The 23,064-nt window shown below is 45.0% G+C and overlaps 1 protein-coding gene across 14 annotated transcripts in view; it reads right to left on the minus strand.

Moving 5' to 3' along the window:
• Positions 1–343: 343 nt before the first annotated feature.
• Positions 344–23,064, minus strand: part of LOC140219912 (uncharacterized) — a 178,018-nt gene continuing 155,297 nt past the window's right edge. For 8 of the 14 annotated variants that reach the window (XM_072290086.1, XM_072290087.1, XM_072290083.1 and 5 more), the window contains 5 exons: positions 18,037–18,151; positions 16,434–16,988; positions 10,875–11,378; positions 6,070–6,168; positions 2,042–2,131 (listed from right to left, as the gene is read on the minus strand). In XM_072290086.1, the coding sequence (XP_072146187.1) occupies positions 6,128–6,168; positions 10,875–11,378; positions 16,434–16,988; positions 18,037–18,151 (1,215 nt within the window). In that variant the 3' untranslated portion in view covers positions 2,042–2,131; positions 6,070–6,127. Of the gene's footprint in view, positions 2,132–6,069; positions 6,169–10,874; positions 11,379–16,433; positions 16,989–18,036; positions 18,152–23,064 lie in introns of all 14 variants that reach the window. The other 6 variants (XM_072290085.1, XM_072290084.1, XM_072290082.1 and 3 more) reach the window with 6 other exon arrangements.

A 23,064-nucleotide genomic window follows, 5' to 3' on the forward strand; every position in this document is an offset into this window, starting at 1 on the left:
TACCCTGGGTTCCCAAAGCCAACCACTCTATTGATCTTTGGCCGACTTCCAAACCCGACAAGAGGTCCAATTTCAAATGCAGCTTTGGTGCTTCGGTGGACAGAGCCCTTAGCGGCTCGCACTTGAGCTGCTTGGGGGGGGGGGGGGGGGGGGGGACCGAGTGGGACGACCTGGGAATTACGGCACATGCCACCCAATCTAGGAGACCATGCTGCTACTGCAGCCATTTGTCACTTGCATGCTCAGGGGTGCGATAATAATGTGCTACAGCATACAGTCTTCAAAAGGTCCTGAGCCAATCTTGTGGAGTTGGGTTTAATTTATTGGAACATGTTTTCCCATCTACAATGCTGAGAACATTTTATTTTTCATCCAACAAGGGGCAGTACAAGAACTGTAACAGCCTCTGCAGCATAATACTCTGCATCACTAGGGTACAACATATAAGCTATTATGCAAACAAACGAAATACATCAACAAAAAAAAAATCATTTCGAAACTTCTGGGAACTGTAAATCACTTGCTGCATTGTATGTATAAAACAGGGTTAATCCTTTATGACAATGTACAATCTCTACATCTTTCACAACAGAAGTCAGAACACCTTCCCCATCTTTTCCTTCTCTAAAGAAAGCACTGGCCAAAAGCTCTCCCTGGGGCCAATCATTGGCCAAAAATTAAAGAAATGCAAATGAATTGCCAAGTGTGCCCTATGCAATCAACAAGCTGCTTATTTATGTGAAATCCACACATAGGACACCCAATACACGTCAGGTGCTATGTAAAACCACAGTGCACCAAATGCGCGTAGAGTAGCACCCCTGCAACCATGGTCAAAAGCCTCGCTCGACTAAGTTTTTCCGTGCTCACATTGGGACAATGCTGTGTTCTTAAAAGGCAAACACAGCTCCCAACATACGAACGCACGGCATTTTATACAACTTTCCTGTTCCTGCAGATTTAATGGGACATACAAAGGTTCCAACATTGCGAAGCACCAAGTGAAGCCTCAAGAGATTGGCAATCAGCCACAAATGTGAATCTTCAAATGTTTCACCATCACCACGACTGACACCAAGGTGTCTCGACTCCAAACTCCTAACTTCAGTCAAACTAGAGGTTGAAGGAACTCAAGCCTAAAGAATGAGTGTATATGAACAAAACTAGTGCCACTAACTAAGAGAGCTTGAAACTCTAGCGAGGTCTGCAATATGCAAGCGACAGACCTCTCCTCGAGCATAATGGCACTTTTCATCAGACCACAGAGAGATGCACTTGACTGGGTGGCTGCACCAGAAGCATTAGTGCAAGTATTACCAAAAGAAATTGATGTGGGTGGATGGATCTGCAATGAAGAAGAGACGCATCTTGTGCAATGCCTTGTACTTGCAATCAATCATGAGCAGTACTGAGTCAATCTTTCATAAAAACATGCTCAGCTGTGCAGTCCACACGTCCAGACATGCCAACACAATGTGTGCAATGGGGCAGTTTTTCACATCAAATGAAGCCACAAGGGCAACACAGCAATAGAAGTGATCTACAGGTGCTGAGGAAAACAGTATGCATGCACACATTCGAAGTGTCATTCACCCTACTTCCAGACAAACACAGTAGCCATTCGCACGTTAATGGCCAAGCTTTGTTGTCCAGGAGGTCGCAGATGAGATGAACAAGATAATGGTCGTGTCTACAGTCCGAAAAACGGTCAACACTTGCTTCAAGAATCAACACACATACATAACACACTACAACATTCACTCCACGCTCCCATGAATTAAGATGAATCGCTGGTTTCCACACTAGGTCCAGCGGCAAAGCCACCACGCTCAGGCTGTCACAGTTCAAATGAACATGACATTTCTTCACTAGAGTAGGATGCTGGATGGATCACTGAATGGGCCCAGCCTGTTGTGAACATCAACAGCACGCACCGCGAAGTGGTACTTGTGTCCTTCGATGAACTGAGTCAGTGTGCAAGCCATTGGCAGTGGCAATGCTCGCACATCGCCGACTTTCTTCCAGTGGGACGTGGCAGGGGGGCTGTTAGTTTCTTGGTAAGCATACAGTTGGTACGTCTGGATGTCCGCATAGAGCGTGTTGAAAGTCATGTTCCACGACAGCACCAGACCTGTTAGTAAAGACAAGGCGACAGAGGGGAGAAAGAAAGATATGGCTAAGTTGACAGCAGACTAAGCAACATCCAGCATGGCTCACTGAAAGCAGGCAGATATATATGGCAGTGCATAAAAACAATGGCACGCACAAATGTGGGTTTTCTTCACTAGAACCATCAGTTGCAAAGAGCATATGCGCTTCCAACTTTGTACAAACATTAAAAGTAGAGCTACATTACGCAGAAGTTGCAATCGACACTAAAATGCCTTCGCTTCACTGAATATGCACACTAAACCCTAATATTGCCAAAGAGAAAGTAATGATCTGGCCCATGTGAACAAATCATGTGGTGCCACAGATTTGAACCACAAGCGCCTCCCGTCTGCCTGCCACGCCACAATGCACTCTTGTGCACGTCAGCTCATTCAAACATGCTGAACACTGTCACTGAATGTGGCTCTTGCTGAAGATCTAACATTTCTGCTATCATGACAGAAATTCGGAGATGTGAGAAAAACGAATTTGTTTTTATGTGGCTGATATTGTAGCTATGTGCAGATCTGATAATTTGTTATATCTGTCCTTGTTATATGAAGGTGTTACGAATGTGTGTATTTGTGTACACAACCACAGTTGAAAACTGGAAAGGCCAAGTAACGAAATTTAAGTAATGAAATTTCACAGTGGCTAAATCGGTAATAAAAGAGTAGTGTATATAAATTACTGCAGCAATTTTGACAAAGCTGCAAGGCTGATGACTGCCTACCTTTCTTATTAGCAGCCCATGAATAGCAACTAAGCAAATGACAGATGTATCTGGTGGTTAGTGGCTACGACACAAGTCCCAGCACATTGCCTCCGAGATTTGTATAATTTATTACATAGGCATGTTTCAATGTTAGGTTCATAAACCGAATTTTTCTTCGCCCCTTCCTTGGGGTTACGCATCTCTAGTTTTCCTGCCAGATATATTTGTGGATATATATAGACCAGACTTTTTATAGCCCATTAGCACGAGTGTCAGCTGCATCACTACCCTCAATGCCAGCATCTGCCTTCTGGTGAGGGCCGCAAGAACTGCAGGAGATGGGAGAAAATGGCTGCACTTGTGGTGCATGTTGTGTTTGTAGATGTGGTCTTGCCGCATCTACCGAGCTGTTTGCTTAGACATGTTCTTGGCGCATCTTCCGAGCGGATGTACAAAGATTATTTGTTTGTACATGGCGGCACTGTGCCATCGTTGGCTGCAACAAAACCAGCTAAAGAGGAAGCTGCTCATGCGAGAGACCTGCAATGTTTGCGGAGACACAACAAGCTTGTGTATGTGCGGAGTGTGTTCATTTCACAAGTTTCGTGTGGTGCCCAACAAACAACGCTATAGGATTGTGGTTTTAAATAGAAATGATTTTGTGCCCAGCAAGCTTGCTTGAGTGTATATTCGTTTTGTTGTTGTAAACTATGCAATAGCGTGCATTTTGCCTTCCCGCGCTGCAGGCCTGCAATAGCAGCATAATGGTGCTGTTCACGAACTTTCGGCGTCTTTATTTTGGGTCTGCTTGGTCCACTTTCTGGGCAGAAAGCCCACGAAGGTCAGCCCGTACCCAAAACTACATTTTGGATATGAAAGCAAGGTCAAGCAGAAAGCGTTCCGGTGCACATACAGTGAGGCAGTGTGCGTTAGCTAAATTATCTGCACGGTATATTTCTGTGATCTGAAATGTGATTGCACTGAGTAGGACACAATTACCGGCACTGAGGGATGGCAAGACAGCTGTAGCGCTTTCGGAACCAGCCATCGCAGACAACCGACAACCGCAAATGCGGTGTGGCCCATTGCTGCCCACGCTGTTCTCGTAGTCCCTTCACCATCACCATCATCATAACAAAAACATGGTGACCGCCTACAAGCACTGAAAATTCTGGTCTATAGACAACTCAGGTCACCAAGTAGATGCCCGCACAGACAATTTCAGCAGTGTATGAACCCATTCAGCCACTCCTTCTAGAATGAATGTGCCACTGTGACAAGCAGTATGGAGCATTGAATGTATTCATATACTAGGTGTTTCACGTAACTAGAACCAAAATTTGAAAATAAGAATGACACATCTTGGCTCAAAGAGACAAACATCATATTCACAGTTGTCTTCAAGCTAGACTGTATTTTTGAAGTGTGATTATTTATCCAATTTAGTTTATTTATGAAGAACTTTAAATAAGCTAACCTTGCTCTTTTGTGATTGAGTGGGCAGATTGATTGGTCGTGTTTGACATCACAAAGCAACAGAAGGATCACACTAGACACCACAGTGGAGGGGCTATGAATTTTGAGCGGGCAGTTCAATATGCAACCAGAACATGGTACACAAGCATTTTGGCATTCGGCTCCCTTTACAATGCAGCTGCCATGGCAGGGAGTCAAACCTGCAACCATACTTACAGCAGCAGAACACCATAGCCACTGAGAAAGCTATCAGTGGTGGGTCCATCTTACAATTGACACGATGGCCACGAGCAAATCTTCATTTACGTGATCACTACCACAAAAACTCACTGCTATGTAATCCTTCTGCATGTTTCAACACTGCGAGGATCCCACGGATAAGGTGCAACAAAAGAGCAAGAAGGCAAGTAGAGTGAGGCAGCAGGCAGACGAGACACTCTTAAAAAAAAGTATTTTTTAAGTAAAAGCACCCCATGCATGACAGCACAAAAAGCACAAGCAACGAAGTCGCAGCAAGATGCTACAGTGATCGCTGGCTCTCCCGTTCTGACACCTCACCAATCCGGAAAGGGCACATGAAAGCAGCAGAAAAACCGTGCTCATGGGACTCCAGTCTGGGAGTGGTGCGAAATGCAACCAACAAAGTACCATGTCTGGCTGTTCAGCAAATCCGGGATGACAAGGTGAACGGGGAAGGAGGGGAGAGCGAGAACAGAACAAGAATTGCATTCTGTGCCGATGCCTCAGGCCACTGAGTCAACGGCCGATCACTGCAGCATGTCGCCACGACACGTTGCCTGCATTCTCAACAAGTGCTTTGTTTGTTCGGGTGGAGAGATAGAGAGAGAAGAAAAAAGAATGGCCTCGACTTCAAAAGCAAAACAGTTGCTCAGTGAAACAAAGCGCCAGGAAAATGCCTCTACCACAGCTGTCAATTTCACATGAAGAGATGTTCACGTCAGTTGCATGTGTATGTGTACGTGGGGCAGTGAGCTTCAAGAATCACTTTTGTGATGCTGAAAACTATACCTGGCTCACTAATTTCAGGAGCCATTTTGCCATTATGAATTCCATGCCAGACAAAAGGGCATGCAACATTTTTTCAACTGCAGATGAGCAGTCCGATATCTGCATCCCCACGATGACCAACAACCTTGCTTTTTACTAAAGAGCTACAAGTAACTCAACATCATGGCAGTCAAGGCTCTGCTAGCATTTTGCTGAGTCATCCAAATGTTTAAAGCTAACCAAACATTGAAATCAAAGCTGTGTGGGTGGGGTTCGGAACCACAAAATGAAACATTTCAATTCAACTCTGGCTTCCCGTCAGCAAACCTCTATGCATCACAAAATGTTTTCAAAGCTGACTGTGGCAGTTTCATGGGGAGAACTCCCAGAGTGTCTGCACTTGGCAGCTGAGGGACAGTAGGGGGCGGGGCAAAATAAAACTGGCCACAACACTTCTTTCAGGCAGCACTCTATTTATTCCTGAATGGAGTGGTCGCATCTGGTACCGTACAAGAGAGGTTCAACATGAGGGAAAATATAAAATATTAAAACAAAGCACTACGACGGTCGGCCTCGCGACGGCAAGCAGTGACGTCGCAAACTCAGTGCTCTGAGGTATCGTGGCACAACCGGCTTGTAGGAGACAGAGGGGGTGCGCCCAAGTTCTCGCCATGGGTGCGACCTTTCGCAACACAGTGTTCCGCGAGAGGAAACAGTACCTTTCAGAGAGAGCCGACGAGTCAAAGTCCATGAGCAAAAAAAAAAAAAAAAAACCTTTCAAGTTGCTCCTGCATCCTCTTCATCATCCCCGAAGACACCTTATGGTAGAGGGAAAGAAAAATGGTGAAGAGAATAACACCCAGCTGTTAAGTTGCCAAACATAAATACTCACATACTGCAAGAAAAAAATTGTGGGAATGAAAACCAGGCACTGAAGGCAACACTACAAGGAACTAAGGGGTTTTCAACACAAATTTAAAACTACCAAGTCAATTTTACCCTTTTCCTCATGGACAATACCTAAAGTTTCTGCACAGTAATGAGCAAATGCTAGTGAGATGTAATAAAATGAAATGTTATCTAAGGTAAGCATCAAAGAGAAAAAGGAGACAAACTTGGCAAGATACACTCAGATGTGGCATAAGACATTTAGCAGAGCAGCTGGAAAATGCTTAGAGCAACTAACAGCCACACCTAGATGAACTGACAGACATAGGCAGTTTGATTGGCTGGACTGATAAAACAATACTATATTAAGGAAGTATGGCTGTGCGCTTTCGAACAGATCAAATAACATTTTCAATATACCTGGCCTGCGAAATGCCTGGCCTAGCAGTTTCCGGTTAATCCCAAGTTACAAAGCACTCTGGCAGCTTTCGTCACTTCCTCCTTTCTCCACAGAATTCACAAAACACAAAGAGAAAAGGAAACAGAATCCAGACACCAGCCATTCTGTTTATGCCAATCTGCAGTCACTCAACGATGTTGGTTAAAATGTGCACATGCAGTTGTATAATCAACCTGAAACACTGAAGTCTACATGCTTTGAAGTTGTATCTTTACATCAAGCAGCGGCTTTGGCTTACATGGCTGAGTCGCATTAGATTAACCAAAGTGACATTATTTTTACGGCTAGAAACTGTTGACAAGGGACTGCCATCGCTGTAGGAGCTAGTTGCAACAATAGCCAGTGTCAACAACACAACAGCATCTGTGCATTTATTTTTTCTCTTCCCATCCATGCTGAAGCAAGATTTTCTTTAAGGCTTATAAAGGCAGCCATTGTAGAAAACCGAGAAAGTGAATTTTCACACACTGCTAAGCCTAAACACATTACAAACTCCCTCAGATTTTGACCTAAGAGGGGGAAAAATGCGCACACAGAGGCCAAACTGAAAGCAACACTTAAATCCAGCAGAACCGACGTTTCTGCAGGTTGGATTCAGTTCATGGTAGATCATTGTGGTCTGTCTGTTGTGCTGTTTAACCAAAACGCTTAATAAAGCTAGAATCACTTGTTGAACAGTGTGGCTTGTTTAAGGATTAAAAATCATGAAGCTAACAGCACCAGGTGAAATTTACTGATACTGTGACGACTTGAGTAAAAACCACTGAAAGAAGAAAGACAAACTATGAACTGTATCTGACATGATTGAATTCACTTATTGGCTTTTGTGTAGTTTTCTGCTCGAACAGCTTAAATTGCATTCGGCATTTGTAAATAAGCAAGATGTCACGCAATAAACTGGCAACTTGTGTTGATAGTTCTATCACATCATTTGTCCTAGCCTTGTGGACAAAAAGTAGTATTTTCATCAGCACAACTGACAGCAGTGAATTAACAGGTATGATACTAGTACTTCCATTAAAGTTCTTGCTTTTGGATTCCTTAAGTACATCTGCTGAAACATGCAGCGGTAGTTGGCGACAGCTGGGTCGACTAGGCTTAGCTAGTTTCAAGAAGACATCAGCGACATTGCAGATGACCATGCCAGCAACACATCAAAGCCAAAATATTGCTACATCTGCTCTGCTTGATGGCCAAATTAACACACAGGCAGAGCTCAAATTATGGAATAGTGCGGTGTAAGATTTTAGTCTTCCATATTCGTTAGGTTTATGGGGCTAATGGTGGCGCCATAGAGCTGCCCAATTATTGAGCATGTCCAAACTATCGGTCGGCTACTGTAGTCTCAAATTTTCAACCCATGAATGCAAACAATATGAAAAACTGCCTCTTTGTTCACTACTGGTCAGCAAGTAAGGCAGAAGGTGAATCACCACATCTCGATACAACTCACATTACCTTAACTCACCGCAGTAGGGTCCTCACCCAACTCTTAATTATCACCACTTTTGGGATGGTTTCCCTTTCATGGGAAATAAAAAATGGCACACTGCCCTCCTGTAGAGACAGGCTTACACTGACAACACAAAGCTTCTGCTTTCCCAGCTTGGTAATGCAAACGACTACACAATGTAAAAGTGTGCCTACCAGCAGTTTTTGCTTGTTTAGCACCCAATGCAGCCGGTCACAAAACCTCACAATAGAAGTTCCATGACAAATTAAAATTTCTGCTCTGTTAAGGCATGGCACTTCGAATTTAATGCATCACTGTGTAGGTTGCAAAAGCTATTACAGATTAAATCTTTAAATTGAAGGTCATGTGCCTAGGCTTTGCATCAACTCAGCATTTTTACAGGCCCCATGTACAGTGAGCATTTGTGGCCAACTGCATGCCTAATCTGCAAGCGATACTACAGTACAGTCAACTTCTGTTAATTCAACCCTGGCAGGACTAACAAAACTGATCTAATTATCCATCAGGTCGAATTAAACAATAGGCAGAATAAACGCTGAAATGCACTACGGATTCATTCAGCAGTATTTGCCCAATTCTAACACGCCCCTGAATAAAACACACTAACTCTTTTATGAATTCAAAGTAGAAAACTAAAATGCACCTGATTTTTTAGTGAAAAACAATATTAGGGAAAATTTGAAACCAACAAAATTTAGTTTTGTGGAATGGAAATTGATTTACACTTAATGTCCGTCGTTACTCCTTCCTGACAGCACTTTAGTGCTGTCTATATGAACCACAACATTCGCTCCATACAGTCTTTTGCACATTCAATGTTCTGCATTTATCAAATGACTCCACAAGAATCGTACTAAACAGATTGGTGGCCCGCACCTATGTAGTCCGACAACTTCACTAGTTCATCCTGCAGTGCATGCAATTTTCCGCTATGCCAAAAAGCATGCGACTTGACCAGTTGCCACTAGCTTAGCATGTAAAATAAACTTATCTTTTTAATAGGCTTTCGTAACCGAAGACTGACAGCAGCACGTCATCCCTGTCATGATAGGTGAGAACTTCATCTGTTGCCATCGTGTGATGGCAAAGGCTAGGCTCGCTCTGGCAGTAGACTGTTGTGAACGTTGTTTTGATTTCATATTTGGTTGCATTGTGCAGGTGCACTTTATACCAATTTTATTATAAAGAAAAACAGGCATGTATTAGAATTGTGTAAATGCAATAATAAGTCATTGTTCGCTACCGTTTTTGTTTGAAAATCTTCCTGGTGCAGGCCCAAAACAGACGTTTTTGGCGGGAGACAGCGTGTGTTCGAAGCATTCACTGCCCCCTAAGCACCGCCGAGAGATGCTCCCACTATTGGGGTTGTTTTTGGGGGACAGGCGCATGTGTGCTGACCAATCAAGTTTGAATTACCTGGCGAAGGCCACTTTTATAATTGAAATAACAAACGTTTTGACTCATGCATATGTACAAGTTAATAAAGGGAAAATCAGACATCCACCCGTTCGTAGCAATCGCTACAAAGGAAACCCATACAGGTGCCTCGAAAGAAAAGCCTCACAGTTGAAGAAAAATTCGTCCTGGTCTGGGACTCGAACCCGGGACCACCACTTTTCAGGGGCAGCCGCTCTACCATCTGAGCTAACTCGGCGGTTAGCAGATGGCAGAGCGAAGTCGAATTTGTCGACAACTCGAAGCAAAGGCAAGAGATTGACATAGTAGTTCTGTGGAAACCCGCAAGGTGGAGTAGTCTAGTAGTAGTTCTAGAGAACTACTACGTCAATCTCTTGCCTTTGCTTCGAGTTGTTGACAAATTCGACTTCGCTCTGGCATCTGCTAGCCGCCTGGTTAGCTCAGATGGTAGAGCGGCTGCCCCGGAACGGCGGTGGTCCCGGGTTTGAGTCCCGGACCAGGACGAATTTTTCTTCAACTGTGAGGCTTTTCTTTCGAGGAAACCGTATTGGTTTCCTTTGTAGCGATTGCTACGAACAGGTGGATGTCCGATTTTCCCTTTATTAGTTATTTCCCTCCACCTTGTGGGTTTCCGCAGAACTACTACATCATATGTACACCTTTGCTTGGGACTAAATTAACAAAAAAAATCTCAACTGATTGGAGTCAAATTAATGGAAGTGTACTGTACACAGCTGACAATCGAGAGGGCACAGCCCCACTTTCCACACCAGTGGTCACAAAAATTGACAGTTACTTAAGTATCTCTACGTGTTTTGAATGTGAAAGCATTATGACTTCTCTAAATAATTGATTACGTCCGTGATATGTGATGTCATACATTTTCACGTCCTTCACAACTCTACCTTAATCCACCTTGCTCCAATTTGTACCAACATTAACCGAGCTTAATGCACTTCGCTCTAATATGTACCAACCTTAATCCACTTTAGCTCACCTTCATTCACTTTACTTAACGTTAAATCACTTTTCCAGCTTAAGTCACCTTACTCTAACTTGTTCCAACCTTAGTTCACATTACTTCACTCTAATTTACATTAATTCACATTTATTACATATGATTAGCCCTAATTAACATTGTTGTACCATTTACTGTCTTCTGTTTACTATAGATGTCATATATGACATCACACTGACTTTTTGGTAGCCCTCGTTGCGGCCTTTTCTGCCTAATGAGACATATAATACTTTCGCATGAATAAGAGGAGACAATGCTCGGCACTCACCTCGTGGTAGAGAGAGGACCAGGTTTTCGCTGTCCTCTTCCAATGTACATATGGGCTCAAACCCGCTAATGTCAAGGTAAGGCACGTCTTCATCCTCTGCTTCATCATCTCCCTCCACTTCTGTTTCATCATCATCTTGACTAGCTTTGGTGCTCTGTTTATTGGTTTTGATGTTTGAATCCAACAAAGGTGGCTTCACGACTACCACTTTACTTCCTGCTTTCTTTGGGCCGTTTTCTGCCATCAATGTGACGTCACTTTTGCGCTTGACACCGGCAACATCGTCTGCAGCCTCACTATCCTCGCTCTCGGATACTCTGAGTATTTTGCGCCCTCTGCGAGGTTTGCAAGCTTGCTTCAGAACGGGCTTCTCGACAGATTCGTCGACCTCGTCCTCATCGTCGACGTCCGTGTAAGTGCCTGGCATCAACTCCTCTCGCTCGATGTCAGATTCATCGCCAGTGGGGGTGTGTCCACGCTTGGCCCTCAGTCTCATCCACAGCACTTGCGTGAAGAAACAGTACATAGGAAAGCAAGTATTATCATCAGCGGCAACCGAGCAACTGGCAGCCTGCTGGCAAAAGCAAAGAGCCTGTGCCACCTTCAGTCCCACCCCACACCAGCTATTCAACCTCCAAATTTCTTCACACCAGCCTTCCATATTGTTACAGTGCTACAAATGCCTGAATTTTGACCACCTAAGTTTATTATATTTTAAAAAAGCCAATGAAACCTTTTTTGACTGTGATAAGAAAATGCTCCTAATCTGCAGAAAAGGCTACCCCAAACATTTGATCAAAATATTGTTCCGATGTTATTGTGACGTTTGCACAAGAGGAAGCCTACAATATCGTGTAATAAATAACACTGCAGTTCTCAAAACCCTTACTCTTTTTCTACCTTAGGCAACGTCAGCAATGACATTGAAAGAAACACAATTTCCAACCGACACCAGCCATTAGGCCCGCACATGCACAGACTTCCAGACTTTTCTAGAAGATGGGGAAGTGACAGTTGTTAACATGCTGTCACCCGTCCTATCAACACTTTGTCGCCCTTGGGCAGCTTTGTCAGATGCCAGCCTTGAAAGGTTATAAGTACAGTGCTGTACAGAAGAAAAAAGAATCAGTGATAGGCAAGGTGTTGGCGCTGCTCCTGCCGAAGAGGAAACAGGGAAAGTAAACCTTGCACTTGGTATACCTCAGCTCCTATTCGAAAATTTCTTCAGAAATATATTTTTTGAAAAGCACTGTGCTCGTTCTAGCATGTTGCTTAAGAAAGGCTGTCTCAGAGTTTTAACCACTTCAGTGCTTTGGATGAGCTGGGTTAGACCGTGTGTTTTTGGTAAAAATGGCTATGAATAAGCTATGCTCATCGACGGTACTTGTTATTTTTTAGCGATGCCATGGACGAGCTCGTTTAGTCTGAATGCTCTGTTATGCTACCGGTAGACGGCAGCATACAATCCATGGGGCAGTGCAAGCAGCAGCGAGTTTACTCTGGCAAAGGAAGTAAAGCACGTTGGCAAATAGGGTCTCTAAACATGGCATTGCCGGCAGCTCGAGCTCTGTTAGCTTCTTTGCGCAAAAGAAGAGCTGACTTCAGCGATGAATTGAGTGCTTCCAAAGATGAAGACTAGTGTTCTTTGAGTGACGAAGACACCGAGATTCTCAAGACACTCGACTCATCTTCTGAGAGTGAGTATTGCACAGTACAGTCAACTCCCATTACAACGGACCCAGATAATCCAACAAAAATGTCCGTTTCATCTGAAGTCCATAGAATTCGAAACACCTCGCTTCTGAAACATTGGTTGCGATGTGTAACAGCGTTATTGCAAAGAGGGAGTGACGAATGTCCAAATAAAAAGAAAGTAACAGTTTCACCCAAGAGGCGAAGCATTGATTGCGATAGCAAATTAGCAGACAGCCATGCAAAGTAAGGATAGTAGTTTTATCGGCCGTATAACGTTGTAAACATTCACTTACTAACTAAATAAACAAGCACTGTGTCACACACGCACAGGTAAACATGAACACATGTTGCTCGATGACTGCGGAAAGTTGCTGTCAAAACGGAGTGGGGAAGCGCGGTAGCAGCAGTGAGCGAATTGACCTCCGTGCCGTCCCTCGCTTCAACGCGAACTAAACGTCAAAAGCACAGCCCATACAAAGCTACCGGCACTGGGCGCACTTTGTCCACAACGCAGATCGCTTTCAATATATGGTGCCCACGCGGCCGCGCCTTAAAGGGACCCTTAAATGATTTGACAATTTTCTACAAATGTACTGAGTCGTTAGAGTAGGTCCTTCTGATCATTAATTGACACATCTAAGTGTTCCGCGTAAAGCGTGTAATTTATTATGAGGTTTTAAAAATGCACATCGCTGCCGATCGCAGCACACTGCTCGGCGTAATTTTAAGCCGCCCCTACCCATATGACCGAAATCACCCATGTGACGTCAGAGGGGCGAGCTATCCGATTGGCTGACCAGGGCGCGTGATCGATAATTTTTCCAACTTTATGGTAAACAAATGATGTTCGTAATAGTTGGAATGTTAGTTAATTTGTTTTTATAAAAAGAAAGTAACATAAAGAGAATGCACAAAAACAATTTTTCAGTACACTTGAGCACTTCCGGCACACAGCAAGTGTCGTCTGCTTGTGTTACAACGTGCTCTGTCTTTGACGAGAGCTCCGCCGTCAGTGTTGCTTTGTCTTTTCGCGAGCGCTATGATTTGACTTTGTTGCGTTGTGGACTGCAAACGTAGCGACTGGCAATATGTCAAGCTGCGACATCGTGTCCCTCTGCAAGCCAGTAGACGAGCGGACTGGCTGCAGCGCATCGGACTGCTGCTATCCGATCGGCGCCAGGATTTGTGCGATTGCGGCCGTCACTTTACACCGGAAGATTACTAACGCAAGAGCGTTTCTCGAGTCCGACATTAGGGTAAACGCAAGCGCAAGGGGACAGGGCCTGGCCGTGTCCCCTTGCGTGTCGTTTCAGGAGATGAACAGAAGTGCAAATGTGGTCTGCACAGTGCAGCCACCTGGTGGCATACAGCTCAACCACACACAGTAGCAGTAACAAAATGTATTCTTCTTTGCTGCTGGCGTAAATTTTTCGCGGGAGTGTAATCGTTAACATGTTGCTTTTGTAAATGTTTAAAATGTTTTACACTTGGTTAGAGCAATATTAGCTCTTTCTTTGGCTGGTTAAGCTCCGCGCCAACGGGTGGCTGGACCGTGGAGACCGATCAGGCAGCTCACGTACGCCTACGCTAATCCTTCATCAGCTTGAGTTTATGTCTCCACCGTTCCGTCGAAATATTCAGGTAGTGTGTGATTACCGGTATACCAGACACGTTCGGCGCTACGACAGAATGCTCGCAACGCACGCTGCTTCGATAGCTCTCGCTTGGAATCGACGGCCAAGCGGCTAGCGGAGAGGTTTCTCGCGGGCGGGGGCGGGCTCCAAAACAACCGGAAGTGGACGATGTGACGTCGCATCGTGACGCAGAACCAGCGAAGGCGGAGCTTAGCCCCAATCGCTCGGCGAACGAGTCGAGGAGGAAAAGCATGGCTAGGGAGGAGGGTAACTTGTAATCGCTTGTAGCTCCGTTAATACGTAACGCTTCACTTAAATTGTGTTGCGAATGTTCTACTTAAGCTGTACCCTACGCGCCTACAAAATTTGTCCGAACCGTTTCAGGGGCCCTTTAATTAAACACCCCTAGGTTGTTGATGAGTCCCGAGGCCTACTTGCACAAGGAAGATCTGCCACAGGGCAACATAAATGCACAGGCAGATTTGGAAACATCAACTGGTACCGTATTTACTTGCATAATGATCAAACTTTCTTGTCAAAAAAATTGACGCAAATTCAGGGATGCGACCATCATGCGGATTAAATTTCCCGCGAAAAGAAAACATTTTTTTTTCATCCCGCATTTGCTGCAGGATGACAACAGGTCAACAAATAGGCGGCTGTCACTGTAACAGTGCGGGACACCAAAACAAGAATGGCGACAGGTGACAGACAAAATTTCTTTTTCTTCTCGTGAGTACATTATGCGCATTGAAACAGTTTCTTCCATATCAGTAACGAATAATATCATAACTATCGGCAAGTTTGCGGCAATAATGTAGCCATGACCACTTTGAGGGGGCAGAAACAGAGATGGGCGCGCTTGGCTGCCTGGGACATAGAAACCCATGGTGGGCAGGCTGCGGAAACTGCGGCATTTGTCTTCACTACTATCCTAATATGGCACGCTTCCGCTACACGTGGGCGAATATCCTAGCTGTGTTACAAGCGTTGGCGTATGAATAGGGTACACTTCTAATGTATCAGTGCAAACGTGGCTACCATCGTTGCCGCTCGCGATTTGCTGTGTGCCCACAAGTGCAGCCGAGGAAAATCAAAAATCGCCTTTTTGTTGTTGTTGACCACAACCATTATGAAGCCTATAAATAATAAAGCCAAGGCAAGTTCGGTTGTTGCTGTCTTTTCATGAAAGTGCGGAAAGTGATGAAAGTGATGAAAGGAATGAAATGGGGTATCTGCTTAAGAATGTTCGGTGCATGCAGACTGCTTGGTATGTCTTGAAGAGTCGTTCGCATAGCATTCGACAGACGGTAAGCGTAATCATCATTAGCTAGACTTGGCACACAACATATCGCTGTAGCAAGTTCGGGGTGCGATTATTACACCAGAAAGGAAAAATATATAGGATTTTGACGACAAAATTCAGGGGTGCAATCATTACGCGAGTGCGATCATTATGCAAGTAAATAAGGTATTTCAAAACTGATTACAGCCCTCTTTTGACAAGAAGGCACGAGAAATAATTTTTTTGACATCAAGCATAGGTCTACATAACAAATCTCGCATCAAGCAGTTGTTTTTTCTATGCAGTCAATGATATGTTCGAAAACTACCGTATTTGCATGATTCTACCGCGCCACAAATTATAACACAGTTATATTATTGTCCAAATATTAAAAAATAATAATAATAATAAATAACTCGATGCCAATAGTACCTCGCACCTCAACTACCAAAACCTGTGTCGACACGTACCATGTTGAAACAATATTATGGAACACAAAAGGCACACAGGCATGCACACAGCTGAATCTTAGCGGCTAGTGGCTATCAGAGTCCGACGACACCTCCTTTTTGCTGTCTGCTGACCACAGAAAGTCTGCAGTTCCAGTTAGAGAATTACAAATGCCCCACTTCTGGAGGCTTGTGCAACCATCGTCTGCGGGAGGGAATTCCATGCACCATGGACCCACCTTGCGATGTCTCAGAGCATTGCTCTCTTCAGATTGATGGCAGTGCGGCTAGCTACCTTGCATTGAACTTTATCTTTTCCTTTATTTTTGACCTCGAGTAGAATTAGTCATGATTGTAACACGCATGCAAATTTTAACGCACCTAACAAAAAGAAGCGCCATTCTGTGCTTCCTCTAAAGTGGACTGCACTGCGCACACCCAAGGTTTTCGAAACACTGCCCGGAGGGGTCAAGAGAGGGAGGAGAAAGCCACTCACACTGAACGTCGCGGGTCCTCTTCTCGGTGATACCGTGCACGGCCATGAAGGCCGCCTTGCAGACCTTGCGCCGTAGCTGTGCTGTGCCCGACGCAGGCAGCCAGTACACCCACTTGCATCTGCCTTTCCGGGCAGTGGCAGCGGAAGAGTCCTCCTTGCTGGCCCTCTTGTTCCGCTCCCGCTTGGCCTTGCCTTTCGTGTACATGCGCCCCAGCAGCTCACGCAGCTGCTGAGTCGACTCGAGGCGACCAAAGTCCGCGTGCAGTCGCTCCTTGTAGGTCGCCGCGAGCTTGTCGTAACGGCAGGTGCCCAGTCGGCAGAGACAGGCGTGGCGTAGGGGCCGCTGCGCGTGATAGGGCAGCCGTCGCCGAACCTGCTCCTTGCCGTCCTCCTTGTCGCCACCATTCCCGCCCTGATTGTCTAGGAACATCTGCCACTGCTCCAGAACCTTTTCCATGTCCTCCGCTGTTGGTGGCTTCGGCTCGGCTACTTCCTTCTTGACCACCACAGCTTTCTTGGCCGGTGGCACTTTGCGAATAGTTGCGGCGGCGTCTGCTGTGGGCACATTTGTGACAGGCTGTTCTTTATGAGCAGTCCAGGTACTTCCCCGCGTCGAGCCACAATTGTGAAGAGCTTGGCTGGCCATACCCAACGTAACAGCTACTATGCTAAGCGTGGAGCTGCAACGACTTAAGAGTATAGCATTGCTGGTCTGGTCAAGACAGCCAATGCAGCATCCTGGCGAGAAAGTGCCTGAACCCAATGTTCACAGACGAGATTCCAAGCAGCTGGTTGAGGCAATCAGTTTTGGAAAAGCTGGTGAAGCATTACACTAAAGGCAATGCAAACAAAAATATAAAAGAGAAGGGCAACAAGAAAACAGTGCACCTGTTGCCTCTCCTTTCTGCAGTGTTCTAAGCTTATTGGTGCCGTCTTTGACGTCTTAACGAGCATAAGGATGGTGCAACCACTCTCTCAAGCCTGCCAGACAGCAGGTATGCAAGCACTTAACCTAGTGTTAACAGCACACAAGGTAAGCTTGTCTGTCCATCCTCAACGCATGGCAGGCATCAGCAGTGCCCTATTGTAAGCGCCACCACAGTGGGTGGCAATTGCCAGAGTGCCAGTCTGCACACCCCACAGATGCAACTGAATGTAATGTGTTGATGCTTTGAACTCAATGCGAATTCCTGGCGCTTTGATCGGGGCCATGACAAAGTCAAGAGAAGGCAGCAATGAAGCCAAAAAGGGAAAAAAATACAACACAAGCAGACAGAATGTGAGAAAAGAATGATACTCGTTACTTCACAATTTCACAGTCTGGCTCCTTCAGTCTTTCAACTAAACAAATGGCAATTGTGCAATCAGAAAAAGAATCTTTGGCACTGGGCAACAAAGGCAAAAATTGTTTCTTGTTTTGAAAATTCTAATACCAACATACAACAATGTTTTCAACAATGTCCAGCCTCCTTTTAGGCAACAAAATAGTGGCCAAGCGTCACAGCTTAATTACAAAAAGGAACAAATCGGAGAGAACATACCAGAACATAGGTCGGTAAATGCCCCTCACCCCTCCCAGAGAAAAGCAAAAACTTAACCGTGCCTTTCTCACCACTGGCAGCCTTCGTGATCTTCAGCGCAGGCTTGGGTGGTAGTCGTTTCTTTTTGGGATCATCAATGTACCGCGGCGTTGGCGGTAAAGAAGCTGGATGCTGAGTCTAGAAAGAGAAAGAGGGAACACTTGTAAAAAATTAAACAATAAATAAATGTTTTATTCATGCTCTTAGTCAAGGGCAGCTTCAATGCTAGGCCAGTGAAGTCTGCAAGGAACCTTGGGCTGTGAAGAATTTTTGTCGCAGTCAGCCAGTAAAAAAAGGGCATGGGTGAGAGGAATGACCGTTTGTCATAAAGAACTTGAGCAATGCTACAAGGTAAACAGATCAAGTGTTTAATTTCGATAGCTTTGGCCGGTGGACCGATCTTCAGGGTTTGCTAGAAAATGGCAGTTTGGCACTAATAGTGAAGACAGCAGATCGGGTGCCCAGTCGTTCTCAGATACATCAAACCAAACGGACAGTTGTGACAGTGATCGATTCTTTCTCCCCGCTTTGGTAGATTTACAGATGCCTTATTGGCAATGATGCAGGGCAAAAGAAAGGTGGAGGCCAGTGGAAAAAGAAAAAAGGAAACGAAAAGAAAGAAGGAGAAAGAGGAGGAGGGAGACATAAGTCGGAGAAATGCAGGGGGGGCGGAGAGTAGTGGTAGCTGGTTCCCTTCACATGTGGCAAGGAAAGAGAAAACAGTTGAAAACATTCCATCCTATGAAGTGGATTTACAGTGAAGCCTTTGCCGACGTTAGGCAAGTACTACTGCCCCAACTGACGTTAGACGACGTTCCACAAGCACCTACACGACAAGCAACGTATGTCCCCCACGCACACATGTGTGCGGAAATGCAAGATCATCCTCATTCTTGAAGGCCCTCCACCTGGCGCAAGTGCATTATTTGATTAAATTAATTTTTCAAAGTAAAATGCATCAGAAAATTAATAAAGTATGACTTTACACACAACATGAGGCTTATAACACGTGAAAAGACAGGGACGAAAAGAAGACATGACACACACAGGTGCTAACTTGCAACTATCTTTATTTCGAGCAAGGGACCCATACATATATACAACTTTTCCGCGTACATCATACATGCGCTGTTTGCGAAAATTCCTTACACACTATTGCGCAGGTAAGCTAACTCTTTACGGGAAAGGGCAATTGATGGTTTTGACACACAGTTATCCCCGAGCCTATCAATCATTCCCGCTTCGATAATATCGCGAGTTAATCTTCCTCGGGCTCTTCCCGCAGCGGAGCAGACTCTGTATGCTGAAGCACACGTTGAGTGGTCACCATCATCCTCCCCGGCAACAGCGCACTTGCAGTGCCAGCAGTGAGCATCAAGGAACCCACCCCGCTTTTCTGCTGCGTTATACCGGTGTTCCTTTAAACGCTCGTTGGGGCCACCTTACGCTTTGCCCTACATAATTTTTCCCACACTTTAAAGGAAGGTTGTAAACAATTGCTCCTGCACATTCAACAAACGGTTCCTGGTGTTTCTTTTTGCATGTACGCTTGTCAGACAGGCCTGATCTGGTTAGTCTGCACAGACGTTGCAATTTTGTAGTAGCTGAAAACGCAACCCTTACTTTCACACGCTGACCCAATTTCTTTAAACGGTGCAATAAAGCCGTGGATATATGGGATGACAGCAACGCTCCTCTTATTTACATATGGCAGGCTGGCGGAATTTGAAGTCAAAGCTATAAAAAAATTCCGCCAGCCTGCCTTGTGTAGATAAGAGGAGCGTTGCTGTCATCCCATATATCCACGGCCTATGTGCATGTCACATCGCATGTCAAATGGCATGGTACGATGCTAAAGATGATGATGATGACGATGATAAAATGGCATTCCCTTTGAAATGGGATGGTGAAAAACAGTCACCTAGCCCGCTTGACAGGCTAGAGTCTGTGAAGGAGTACGTTTACCTAGGTCAATTAATCACAGGGAACCCTGATCATGAGAAGGAAATTCATAGAAGAAAAAAAGTGGGTTAGATCGCATACGGCAGACATTATCAGCTCCTGATTGGAAGCTTACCATTATCATTGAAAAGGAAGGTGTACAATCAGTGCATTTTACCAATGCTGACATATGGGGCAGAGACTTGGAGACTGACAACGAAGCTTGAGAACAAGTTAAGGACCGCGCAAGCAGTGATGGAACGAAGATTGCGAGGCATAACGTTAAGAGACAGAAAGAGAGCGGTTTGGATGAGAGAGCAAACGGGCATAGTCGATATTCTAATTGACATAGAGAGAAAAAAATGGAGCTTGGCAGGTGATGTAATGTGCTGGTTAGATGACCGTCGGGCCATTAGGGTTACAGAATGGGTACCAAGAGAAGGGAAACGCAGTCGAGGACAGCAGAAGACTAGGTGGAGCAATGAAATTAGGAAATTCGCAGGCGCTCATTGGAATCGGTTGGCGCAGGACAGGGTAATTGGAGATCACAGGGAGAGACCTTTGTCCAGCAGTGGACATAAAACAGGCTCATGATGATGTTGATGAGCCTGCTTGAATTAATCAGGTATGCCATACATGTTTTTCATAACATCAATATTTATAGATCTCCATAATCTTCTTTTTCTTTCTCAAGACTTCCCTATCTACCTTGTACCGCTACATATGCAACTGCTACATGAGGTGCCTCCTGGTATAATAACATGCAACTGCAATGCCAAGGCACATGTACAGACGCTACACGGCCCGCATCTTGCATTGCAAGGCAAGTAGCACGATATGATGATGATGATGATTTATTGGCATCCCTTTGAAACACAGTAGTGGCATAGTCACCTTGCCAGCTTAATTTAATCAGGTACATATTTTCTAGAAATCTTGTATCATCACCAGCTTGGTTACACCCACTGCAGGGCAAAGGCCTCTCCCATACTTCTTCAACAACCCCGGTCATGTACTAATTGTGGCCATGTCGTCCATGCAAACTTCTTTATCTCATCTGCCCACCTAACTTTCTGCCGTCCCCTGCTACGCTTCCCTTCCCTTGGTATCCAGTCCGTAACCCTTAATGACCATCGGTTATCTTCCCTCCTCATTACATGTCCTGCCCATGCCCATTTCTTTTTCTTGATTTCAACTAAGATGTCACTAACTCGCCTTTGTTCCCTCACCCAATCTGCTCTTTTCTTATCCCTTAACGTTACACCTATCACTCTTCTTTCCATAGCTCATTGTGATGTCCTCAATTTAAGTAGAACTCTTTTCGTAAGCCTCCAGGTTTCTGCCCCATACGTGAGTACTGGTAAGACACAGCTGTTATACACATTTATCTTGAGGGATGATAGCAATCTTGTATACATGTCATTAAACTTCTTTTTCTTCCCTAAACCTGAGCATGTGCTACATGGCATTCTACCTGGTGTAATAATACGCAATTGCAATGCAAAATGTGGACACATCAACGCAATGTGCCACACATGTGACATTGCGTGTCTCCTCGCATGCTGGGACGCATTTATAGGGCATGTCTCTGCGGAATGCTAGAAAGCGCTGGTGTGGCTCAGTGGCAGAGTAGCTGACTCCCATGCTTGGGTTCAATCCCTGCGGGAACTTTTTTCTCTCTCTCTCTCTTATTCTCGGCGATAGCTGCTATGGCCACCAGCGCCAACTGAAACGGCTATTGGAATGAGCCCACAACAGCTTACGCTGTAAAACAGCAACTGGCTCTCTGTAACAGAACTTAAAGGGGCCCTGAACCACCCCTCGGGCTTGGTGAAATAAACACAGTCCGTAGATAGCGTATGCTGCTGTAAACATCTCAGCCAAATGTTGCAGTAATGCACGGCACTTGGATCTTGCAAGCAGACCGCAAAGTCACCTTTCTCTCAAATGCTCTCTTTCCAACAGAAGCCTGCTCCCAACTCTTTTCTGGACACCTTACTTCATAATATAGCAGATTACCATACGCGGTTGCTACTGCCCAATAGCTAACATCAATTAAGGACGGCGTTTGGATCAGTACGCTTCTTGCTACTGTTACTGTGTATATTTATTTACGCAATTTAATAAACAGACTGAAGTATGTGAAAATCTGCTTCCGAATTTCAATAATAATGACATACTTTCGGAAGAAGCCACCTATCATCTGCCCATGCTCGGCTGCGACCGGCTGCGTAGTAATTAAGTTTTTGGCCACCCTGCTTATCAGTGTCGTGGATGTCAAGTCCCGCTAATTTCAACTGGTTTTGAACACTGAACTAGCCTCAAACCATGCGAAACTTAGAGACACTAAAGGCAAACATTGTCAAGCTGAAGTGATAGTTTAGTGCTCTAGAATGTCTAGGCCACCAATATTACCATGAACAGTGCTTTAGTAAACGAGAAATTGAGGTAAATGCAGGACAGGATTAGAGACTCACCTGGGACATTCAAGTACTAGCCCAACGACGAAGGCACTCCTCATTATAATTCTGTGACTAGTACTCAGCCACTCATAATAAAAAGATAATTGTATTGCCTTACAAGACGAAAGAAAACACTTTTGTGACCGCGCCTATTCCCATCGAAAGCACGTTATCGATGATTACAAATTCAAACTTTGATGCTCTCCAAGCGCTTCTGGACAACTAGAGCCATCTAATTGCTTAAAGAAAAATTAAATTATGAGGTTTTACACGCCAAAACCACTTTCTGATTATGAGGCACGCCGTAATGGGGGACTCCGGAAATTTCGACCTTCTGGGGTTCTTTAACATGCACCTAAATCTAAGTACCATGGGTGTTTTTGCATTTCGCCCCCATCAAAATGTGGCCGCCGTGGCCGGGATTCGATCGCGCAGCCTCGTGCTTAGCAGCCCAACACCAATTGCTTAACCCTTTCGCTGTCACCGACGTACCGGTACGTTTTCGCGCTTCCCCCCCACAGTGTCACCGACGTACCGGTACGTTCTCTATCGTGCGTTCAAAATTTCGCGCCTGAGCGCAAAGCTGGCGCTCCTGAACTGGCCCCTCCATCTGTTGACTCTTTCTACAAGTTCGTATTTTCGCCTCGA

Source organism: Dermacentor andersoni, chromosome 8 (assembly GCF_023375885.2).
Source record: "Dermacentor andersoni chromosome 8, qqDerAnde1_hic_scaffold, whole genome shotgun sequence".
Lineage (NCBI taxonomy): Eukaryota > Metazoa > Arthropoda > Arachnida > Ixodida > Ixodidae > Dermacentor > Dermacentor andersoni.